The sequence below is a fragment of the Bidens hawaiensis genome, unplaced genomic scaffold, assembly GCF_021521415.1.
Source record: "Bidens hawaiensis isolate Kalapana, Puna unplaced genomic scaffold, B.hawaiensis_p1.1 tig00059133_1, whole genome shotgun sequence".
Classification (NCBI taxonomy): domain Eukaryota; kingdom Viridiplantae; phylum Streptophyta; class Magnoliopsida; order Asterales; family Asteraceae; genus Bidens; species Bidens hawaiensis.
In genome coordinates, this window is record NW_027500660.1 from 58,698 (window position 1) to 69,982 (window position 11,285).

General features: G+C 37.7%; 1 protein-coding gene across 1 annotated transcript; it reads right to left on the minus strand.

Annotated features, from left to right (window-relative positions):
• Positions 1–9,863: 9,863 nt before the first annotated feature.
• Positions 9,864–10,421, minus strand: LOC143602541 (uncharacterized). Its single transcript, XM_077079609.1, has one exon. It carries the CDS (start codon positions 10,419–10,421, stop codon positions 9,864–9,866), a length of 558 nt encoding a protein of 185 aa, XP_076935724.1.
• Between the last annotated feature and the right edge of the window lie 864 nt (positions 10,422–11,285).

An 11,285-nucleotide genomic window follows, 5' to 3' on the forward strand; every position in this document is an offset into this window, starting at 1 on the left:
TGTACTCACCTCAATTGACGAATCTAGAAATAATAAATGATCGAAATGTAGAAAGCTCGCGAACGAAACGAACGGATCCAACTTGAAAGCTAAATGAAAACGAACAAATAAAATATATTAGTGAACTTGAACTTTAGTTGAAACTACATTTGAAACATTAGACGAGAAGGTTCGGTTGTTAATTGGGTTACCTGTAAATTTGTTAACGATTAGGGACTCGTACTTAATTAATAATTTAAAATAAAATAATATTATTTATTGGGCTTTTAAATGACTAAACCAATATTAAATAGAAATAGACGAGTTTAAATCAAGAGTTCGGTTTTATAAAAATGAACTGATAATAAAGTTTATAATAATTTTATTAATGATAATGATAGTAATGATAATAATGATTTTAGAATATGTTATATATATATATATATATATATATATATATATATAAGATAATAATGATAATAACACATAATAATACTACCAATTGAGAATTGTAGTTAAAACTAATAATAGTAGTAGTAATAATAAATATAATAATTATTTCTGTATTGTTGAAAACGTTATTAATAGATTTATAAGTTTTAATAATAATAATTACTATTATTATAATAATTATATGTGCCATATTAATAATAACTAATACTTATATCATTTTAATAATAGTAGTATTAGAGATAAAAAGATATAACTCGAGTGATGATGACGTTAAATAGTAACTAGGCCCAACATGGGTTTCGGTTGAATAAAACAAGTGGATAATATTAAAAATGATAGGTTTTAATAATATTACCTAATAATCATAATGATAACTATCTTATTAATGATCATAATAATAATAATAATAATAATAATAATAATAATAATAATAATGTGTTTTATAAGGATTTATGTTATTAATAATAATGATACCAAAAATACACTCCAATGTCGGTTTAAGGGGGAATTGAACTCGTGACTCAATTACCGATTATGAGTTAGACACCAAGATAAACAAACTCTAAATCTCATTACCTATGAACGATGCTTGACCGAGAACAATTGTCGGAGCCGAACAAAGGTCGTCGGAGAAACCGTTTCCACCAGAGAGAGAGAGAGAGTCCGTGTGAGAGAGAGAGAGAGATGGTGAGAGAGAGTAAGGCAGAGAGAGAGAGAGGGAGACGGAGAGAGAGAGAGAGACGCGGAGAGAGAAGAGAGGCGTAGAAAGAGAAGAGAGGTGGAGAAAGAGAAGAGAGAGAGAGAGAAATTGAGCGAGCAGAGAGAGAGAGAGAGAGAGAGGTACCAGTGGCCGTTTTTCCGGTCGCCGAAAAAACGAGCCAGAGGGGAAAGGGGGCTGCCGGAGTTACGAGGGAAGGGAAGGAGAGGGGTGGTTGCGTCGGGTGATGGTTTGCGGACCAGAGGGGAAGAAAGGGGCGACCGGAGGTCGGAATATGGTGGCTGCGGGAAAAATGGCAAGGGGTGGCGGCGGCCGGAAATCGGCGCCGGAAATGTGAGAGAGGTGGAGGGGGCGGCTGGGATAATATGCATTAGGGTTAGGTCTTTTTCTATTTATATGTATTTTACATATTTACCGAATTGCCCTCCAAGTTCTAATGATTTTACGAAAAGGTATTAAACTTAAGAAATATTAATGTAGATTCAAAAATGGCAAGTATACCCCTTACAATTTATAAACTAATTTTATGTTTATTGAACAACGATTATTACACGCCTACATGACGGGTTCGAAGGATAACTTATTAAAATAAAGCGTGAAAGAAAATCGAAATCCGAATTTGACGGATGTCACGGTAAACGAGAAGATAGATGATGATATAATCTTTCTTAAACATGAATAGAGATGGATCTGACTTGCTGCAGTGAAATCCGAGTTGGTCAAGAAATGTGCTGAGACGTTTAAACCAAGCACGCGATGCTTGTTTGAGACCAGATAGAGCCTTTTTTAATCGACACACATGATTTGGAGCTGTAGGATTTATAAAACCTGGTGGTTGTTCCATGTAAACCGTTTCGGTGAGAATGCCATTCAAAAACGCATTTTTACATCGAGTTGGTGCAGAACCCAATTGTGTATTGTAGCAAGAGCAAGAACGACTCGAACGGTAGATGCTTTAATGACTGGGCTGAAGGTAAGCGAGTAATCAAGCCCGGGAACTTGGGTAAAACCTTGTGCCACAAGACGGGCCTTTTAGCGATCAATGGAGCCATCCGATTTATATTTAGTGCGATATACCCATTTTTATCCAACAACATTTAAGTTTTTCGGACGTGGTACAAGTTCCCAAGTATCATTAGAATGCAATGCATGCATCTCTTCATGCATTGATTTGATCCAGAGAGAGTGTTTTGAGGCAGTTTTGTAACCTCGAGGGTCTGTGGTGGCAAGTAAGGCTTGTGTAAAGGAATGGATGAGAAAACTGCAAGATCAACTAAGTGTCTTGGTTTAAAAATTTCGGCTTTTAAACGATTAGTCATGGAGTGACCCGGAACGGGTGCCACGGTGGCCGGTTTTTAGAGGTGAAATCGGTTGATGGTGAAGGGGAAGCCGGTTGGGGTGGTTGGGATATAGTAGACGATGGTAGTGAAGTAGGATTGGTTTCTGACGGGGTTGGCACTTGAGACACAGTGGGTATGGAACATAATGTACAAACTGAGGAACATTGGTTTGTCCACTTATGAGTGGATATGGGTGGTGGGTTTGATAGAATGGGCTTGTGTGGGGTTTTAGATGCACTAAGGGTGTCATTAAAGTCAGAGAAGATGAGCTTGGCTTCATCTAACGGTGGAACAATGCCACTAAAAGGAAAAGTATCCTCATCGAAGGTGGCATGACGTGTAGTACAGACACGTTTAGTTAACGGGTCAAGGCACCGATAGCCTTTGTATTTAGGACTATACCAGATGAAGATGCAAGAGGTACTTCTTGGCATGAGTTTGTGTCGGGCATAGTCTCTAAGATAAGGGAAAACCCGGCATCCAAATACCCGAAGATTTTCATAGGATGGAATTTGATCATATAGAAGCTCAAAAGGAGCTTTATTATTGAGAACGAGTGTTGGGAGACGGTTGATGATGTATGTGGTTGAAACAAAAGCATCTATCCATAATGACGCTTGAGCATGTGAATTAAACAACATCTCTAGACCCGTTTCTGTGATATGCCTATACTTACGTTCGACACGCCCGTTTTGTGGAGACGTGTAAGGACATGAGATACGGTGATGGATGCCATTTTGTTGAAACAATTGTTGGACCCGGTTATTTATAAATTTGGTTCCCCCATCGCTTTGGAAGGTTTTAGCTTTTCTTGAAAATTGGGTGTGCACAAACGGTAAGAAATAGCTAAAACAATATAAAAGTCCGATTTAGCTTTAAGGGGGAAAACAACGTGAAGCGGGAGAAATCATCAATAAACACGACATAATATAAGAAGCCATCGGTTGATTGAACGGGAGCCGGTCCCCACAAATCACAATGAATTAAATCCAAAACATTATGGGCACGCTTATGATTTTTAACATAAGGTAAACGATGACTCTTAGATAACTGACACGGGGAACAAACACCCGGTTTGGGTAATAATGAAGTTACATGTAAATAACCAAATTTATTTAATAAAGAAACGACATCAAACGAAACATGACCAAGCCGACTGCCATCTTTCGAACGAGGCTCGAAGGCGATGAGATGATCCGACATCAAAGAAGACTTGTGGACCATTTTGAAGAATGTAAAGACCTTTACGACATGTTACCCGTGCAAGAACTTCTTTAGTGTGTCGATCCTAAACGTGAAAAAAAGTGTTAAAGAACAAAATGTCAACCGGCAAATCAGAGGTGAGTTTACTGATTGAAAGGAGATTCTTGGTTAAATTGGGAACTACAAGAACATCCTTCAAGGTAATACGATTATTAATTAGTGAGGTACCAATATGTGAGACCGGCAATATGTTACCATTACCAAAAGTAATATAATCATTACCGGAATGAGCAGATGACGAGTCAAGACCATCCGTAGACGGTGTCATATGCGCGGTTGCTCCTGAATCAGCACACCAATCTGGAGTGTTATTGGTAACATGACACTTCGCATGAAAAGCCTGAGCGAGGTTTGCATCAAGAGAATGTGAATGTTTTCAACAGTGGAAAAACGAGGACATGCGTTCGCATAATGACCCTTGATACGATACAGTTGGCAATGAGGAGGCCGACGGGCACAACCATGACCATGACCCGAATAGCTGGAGCCACCACGGGTACGGCCACCATGTTAGTCGTGTTTAACATGAGCTGTGAAGGCTGCCTGTGGTACAGGAGATCCATGAGTCGACTTCATAAAAAGTTCGTGACTTTCGGCTTTGGGAACGATATCACGAAATAGTGTAGGTTGGATGGCCCGTTGAGTAATTGAAAACCTTTTAAAAGAGGGCCCTAAACCACACACGAACCAGTGGCATTTTTCCATTTCATTAACTGGATGACCGATAGAAGTCAATTGTTCACAAATAGATTTAAACTTACGAGCGTATTCTGAGACTGAAGATGAACCTTTTTGCATCTGATGAAGGGAGTCACGCAGAGCATGTTTGCGTTCAATTGAGTCATGTTGGTAGGCGTTTTCTAGGGCACACCAGACCTAACAAGATGTGGTAAGCCCAATAACCTCTGCCATAGCCTCTTCCTATAAGGAGGACTGAAGAAGAAGAAGCAGGCGCTGGTCGGTATCTTGCCAGATAGTGAAAGCAGGATTCAGAATGATCTTCTCATTCTCAATGATGGTTTTCGCCGGCGGCTCGAGGGTTCCATTGACGTGTCCTGTTAAGCGTTGAAAAGATAACAGGGGCATAACCTGATTTTTCCAAGGTAAGTAATTGGTAGAGGTTAATTTGATGGTGAATAGGTGCAAAAGCTTGGAGAGAGAAACAATGGTGGGATCATTACTGGCAGCGGTGGAAGTAATTTGGTCACCGGCCATTGAGAGTGACGTGTGTGAATATATATATAAAAATTTAAGTAAAAGTTTCACACAAATCGGGTTTTAAAATAGGTTTTCACCTACAACTAAACAACACACGAAAGGCAAGTGTACCTATCGTTTGTAATAAAGTGTCGGTAAGAACCGAGTATCAATCCATGGACACGAAAAATTTCTAGTACTAAATCTTTGTAAATGACCAACCGAACAAGTAAATCTTAAGTTGAATTTTTAATTAACTAAATTTGCATACAATGAAAATAAGCAAGTAAAAACACAAGAATATAATCAATCCAACAAACTACCTGTCGGTCCCTCAACACTCAGCTAGATCTTAATCAATCAAGTCATAACTCACACAGATTAATCGTGTCGACAAGAGAGTTAATGACGGGTTGCTATATTTAGAAAGATATCCGTTTGTTAAAGGCGGAATCAATAACAAACATACGGTTGCAATGAATAATCAAAGATAGAGAGGCACACTCAGGATTCACTCAAAAGATTTCCATTTATATCATATTAAAATCATACAAACGGATAATCGATTTAGGGTTTTCTAGGAATCCTAAGACAGCCGTCACACAATATTCTCTCAATAAATGAGTCAGTCTTATCCTTATTGTGTGTTCTGCCTCTCCTTTCGTTTTTTTTTGGCGGTGTGCCCTAAGTATTCTATTTATAGGCCTGCCAACCTAGGACAGCTGTCATTCCTTCTAGAAACCCTATCCGATAATACATATTCAAATTACATATTCAAAAATAAACTAAGTGTAAAACAAGTCTTCCGGGTAGGCTTTTCATTAATCTTCAGTCTCCGAGTACGCAGTGTACTCGGCCTTCCTTCAGACTTGGTAAACATAGAAGTGTACTCGGGATCAGTTTCCGGGTAGACTTTACTTAAAGAATATTTTACCAAGTAAAATACTCACCGAGTAGACTTCAATCTTCTTGAATTTATCAGACTTTGCCCGACAACTCCTTACGAGCAACCCTGTTCTTCTATGATCCTGTTCGGCTCTTTGTCATTGAATAACTTATTAGCAAAGTGTACTCGGGAATCACTGTACCTTGCTTGAGCTGAACCTTACTCGATATAACTTAGAAATATTCCCTTAACTCATCAAGTATACTCGGACCATACTTATTGATAAATACCTTGCCCGGTCTTCCAATTACTTGGCTTCTTGGACTTGGTTGACCAAACCTTACTCGGAAGAGTAAAATACTTGGTCTTGAAGAACAAACCTGCTTGACAAAGTGAACCTTGCTCGGAGATACCAAATCAGTGATCCTTACTCGGGAATGCACTAAATAGCATTCCTTGCCCGGATATCCACTAAAGAAGACTATTTGAAGTAAACCTTGCCCGGGAGGCAAAATCTCGTACTCGGCTAAGTAAAAGCTTGCTCGGAACCCAAGGTGTGCTCGGATTCAATACTTAGCAGTTTCTGAGGAGGTTGAGAAGATTCCAATCTTCCATAATCTTCATTTAGGTCAAATCTCCTCATTTGGGTCAAACTCTTGACCCAACACTACCTAGACCTGAATCCACTCTACTAATATGATAAAATAGCAATAACATGGTAAAACATCATGAATCTAAACAAAAATACTAGATTACAATAAAGCAACCTAATACTAGCAAATAATCATCATGATGGGTTTTCAATCAAGAGATAAACATAGACTAACTTGTTTGTCAAAACAACAAAGTCTCATAATCAAAGGAAAGCTAGCATGAACAACATTCTAACCACCTAAGATTACACTAATGTAGCCAAATTCATGAAATTAATATAAACTTATGAAACTTTAACTAGCAAGTCATCACCAAGTCAAGAATCATTACAACACTCATAAATTTTCCAATATTAAGTGTAGGGTTTCATACTCATCAATAATTATATAACCAAGTTAATTTTTACTAGTCATTCCTAACTTAGTAATGTAAACAAACATTTCATGAACATTCAAAGTTTACAAACAAACATCCAGAACATAGTTTCCCAACATGAATGCCTAAACATTTTCAAAACTAACAAGGTTATGTAACATAACAAGCATGAACACCATCAATATCAACTTATAAATTCAACCATATTCTTGAAAGAAAACCACTTTACCAAAATCATGCATAGATAATATATCACATTAATAAGAGTTTCAACATTGTCTGGATAGCAAAAGTAATTAGCCCATAAGGCTTAATACAACTACAATCAAACTAGAAATAAGCTTACAAAACATGTTCAACAACAAAGGAATGAAAACTAAGATTAAGCAAGGATTGAAGAATGGAATGATGGATCTTGAGGATGGTGGAAGCCTTCAAACTCTTAAGGAACACAAAACATAATTTTCAAGAGTTGAGAGAGAATCCCCAAGGCTCCACACACCAAAATGAAGTGAAAATAAGTGTTTATAAGCTTCTGGACAAAGTGCACGGTCATGCACAAAAAGTGCATGGTCGTGCACTATTTTGGGTAAGTCAAACTTTCACTTTCTGATGCTCAGAGTTGCAGGTTCCAAAAAGGTGCATGGTCATGCACAAAAAGGGCATGGTCGTGCATTTCCGGCACTAGGGTAGTGCACTTTCAAAGTTGATGTGTCTTGTCCTCGGCATCGGATAGTGCACGGGCTCGTGCCCTCTGGAGTGCACGGTGGTGCACAAAAAGTGCATGATGGTGCATTTTCAGTTTTGGCATGATAGTAGATGTGCACGGGTTCCAATAAAGGTGCACCATCATGCACATTAGGTGCATGATGGTGCATTTTCATAGCATGGTCATGCACTTTCCTAGCATGGTCATGCACTTTTGGCACGGTATCAGATGTGCATGGGTTCCAATAATTGTGTATGGTGGTGCACTAAAAGCAGTTTGGTCAGCATGGTCATACACTTCCTTAGCATGGTCATGCACCGGCTCAGCATGGTCATGCACTTTCTTAGCATGGTCATGCACTTTTGACAGATTCTTGATTTTTGTCCGAAAAGCGCCATTTTTTTCGTCGTTTCTTCGTCGGGCGGGCGCCCGGACCTGCAAATTCATAAATAACTCAAATAAGTACCGAATACAACGAATTTGCATGGAGTTTTACCAAAATAAGAGGATAATTTGATACTAAAAGGTGTACACTTTGTGTTACATCAAATATCCCCACACTTGAACATCGCTTGTCCTCAAGCAAATGAAACAAACTTCACAAAAATAAGAATAACCTGCAAGCAATAATCATTCAAAGTTTTTAAAAGATTTACAAGCAAACACTATTGATGTTTCCAAACAAGCCTATTAAAAATGAAGACATAGTCTAAAGAACATTACATTTGTTTCCATCACATTCCCACCTTGCAAACCTCACAATGTTCACTCATACACTCTGCTATATTTAGTGATCATACGTGTAATATTGTGTGTTGAGAACACTCGATGCCAAGACGATGACCAAATAAAGCATAGGCTTGTTCAAGGCTCAAATCTAACCGACACATACATAGCATAAAACACGAGTACTTGAGGGTTGTAATTTGGCTTAGGGTTAGGGTGAGGAATTTTTGGGAAAAGTGACTAAAAGGCTAGAAAATCCGGAACTAAGCTAGCTATAAATTAAAACTAACTAACTAAACCAAGTGGTCTAAACGAACCGAGAGCTAATGAACCAAAAATTGCTCTTTGAAATCAAACTTCATCAATATGGGATGAACCAAATTTCTTTTCTTGCAACATTTTTTTTTCTTTATTTTTGTTTTTTGCTTTTTTTTTCTTTTTTTTTTTTTGATAAAAACTATAAAAATGAATACAAACTAATAAAACACTTTGGGAGATAGCATTGTGCTTCTAATATTCTCAAGTGATAAAATACATGAAAATGAAATGAAAAACAAACTAACTTAGCCGAACCGGATTTCTAACCAAAACTGGGTGAAAAATAAAAAGGCTTTATGGCTAAGTGGGCGATCAATAATAGGGCGAAAAAGAAAAACACGGGAAAAGGCTAAACATGGGCTACTAGGGGAATAATGTGGGTAAGGGAAATATAAGTGAAAAATGGCTAGACATGGGTTTATCCTAAATTCCTCAAATGGTTTATACTATGTATGTGTATATGGTTTAAAATGCATGCCAATAACAAGTTCTACTTTGCAATAATCACCCGGCTCACTCAATTGCCCGCAAAAACATGAGCAAAAACAACTGACGAGGCTAACTCACGGAAACGGGTGGAATGGGTAATTTTTGCAAAGTAAGAATGTGAATCTTTTTGTTTGTCATGTTTAAAGGTATGTCTTTTTATAGATTTTCGGCTTGAATGTCTTAATGATTTGTGCTTCAGGACAATGCAATTAAAGTTTGAATTAAAAATTGCTTAATGGTTATTATTTGTTACAAAAATTTATTTAGGAGTTTTGCAAAAATTTTAATTTTAGACAAACAAAGTTCAAATTCCCTCCCCACAATTAAATTGTACAACGCCCTCGATGTACAACAAAAAACTATAAAAGTAAAGTGCAAAAGAGAGAACAGAAAAACTCCCCTGAAATCCAGAAAGCTGCCAGAAGGTGACTCCCAAGACTCGGCAATGTGACAATCCAAAGACCCGACCATGTGACCGTGAGCATCCAACACCCAACTTGGTAAAGCAACCAAAGCAAAACAAAACTAACCAAAATATGTCCATGACAAGCTCGGTAAACACAACAATTTCAAATCCATAACATAACAAAAGAACCAAATCCATAAACAATCCATAAGATAAAGTCTACATACCAACAAAGTACTACACAAATAAACATAAACATAAAGAAACACAAAACACATAAAAAAAACTACGAAATTCCTAAACATGCTAAATTTTGAAGGAGTCGATAGCTAGACTCACACTCCCCACACTTATTTCATGGGGTGGAGGGAGAGAACCTCCAGTGCAACCTCGACCGGCTCACCCAAATTGTGTTTCAAACGATGACCGTTCACCTTGAAGATGCGTCCATCCTCATGGCCAATCTCAATGGTACCGTAGTCGAATACTTGCCTCACACTAAAGGGGTCGGACCTTCGGGATTTCAACTTCCCGGGGAATAAACAAAGGCGAGAATTGTAAAGCAAAACACGATCGCCCACTTGGAATTGTTTGTGGTCCTTCAAGCGGGCATCATGAAGCCTTTTGGTCCTCTCCTTGTAAATTTTCGAGTTTTCATAAGCTTGGCCTATCAATTCCTCAAGCTCATGAATCTGACCAAACCTGTTTTTGCCCGCACATGCAAGATCAAGATTAAGACTTTTCAAAGCCCAATAGGCTTTATGATCTAGCTCAACAGGGAGATGACACGCTTTCCCGTACACCAATGTAAATGGTGTTGTACCAATCGGTGTCTTGTAGGCGGTACGGAAAGCCCACAATGCGTCATCCAGCTTCTCGGACCAATTCTTACGGTTTTGACTAACCATCTTTTCAAGGACTCTTTTGATACCCCTATTGGTGACCTCGACCTGCCCGCTCGTCTGCGGGTGATATGGTGTAGAGAAGCTATGATGAACACCATATCGGGTGATATGAGCTAAAATATACACATTATTATATAAATATTTCATACACTTTGAAGTACTTTTGAGCCGGGTTTTTATTGAATAGTATTCTTAGTTGGCTCATATGTGGGTTTTTAAGATTCTAAGAGATAATGAGTTAAAACAAGATACTTTAGTGAACTTAAGACATCGAGCTAAAAAGAAGTATTTATTTTACTTGAGACCGACAATTAAAACTTTAAACACAAATTATTTGAATGATTGGTTTTCTTTCAATTTAAGTTTATATGAAATAATTTATTAAATATGATTTAAGTTATATATAGAATCATTTAAAAATAATAATTAAATGTACTACTTGAATTTTTATGTTGCTATGATAATAATGTCAGATCATCACTTGGGAAAATCCAAGTCAACATCGACCAAGTTGAACAAGAGGGAAAGACATGATCATGTATTACTTGGTTTAGTAATTTGTTATGTGGCCCACTAAAAAGATAACACGACCCACAACTCAAGAGATCGGCCCACGTGAGTTTTGTAATTTGTTTCAAATATAAAAGGTATTGTTAATCTATTGATTGAAAAAAAAAAACGAACAGAGAGGGTGTTGACGGCTGATTGGAGTTCGACTAGGGAGCCTCAAGAAGAATATTATATAGAAAGAAAGCACGTTGGTTAGAGCCGAGATCGTTTGGGTTCAACACTTACTCAACCAAGCATCATCATAGTTCGGTTTGAATTTATTATTTTAATTATGAGCTTGGTTGTTGAACTTAATTA

Bases quoted from the DNA above. Each gene is read 5' to 3' on its own strand.
- LOC143602541 (XM_077079609.1), bottom strand. From the start codon at position 10,421: ATGGTTAGTCAAAACCGTAAGAATTGGTCCGAGAAGCTGGATGACGCA.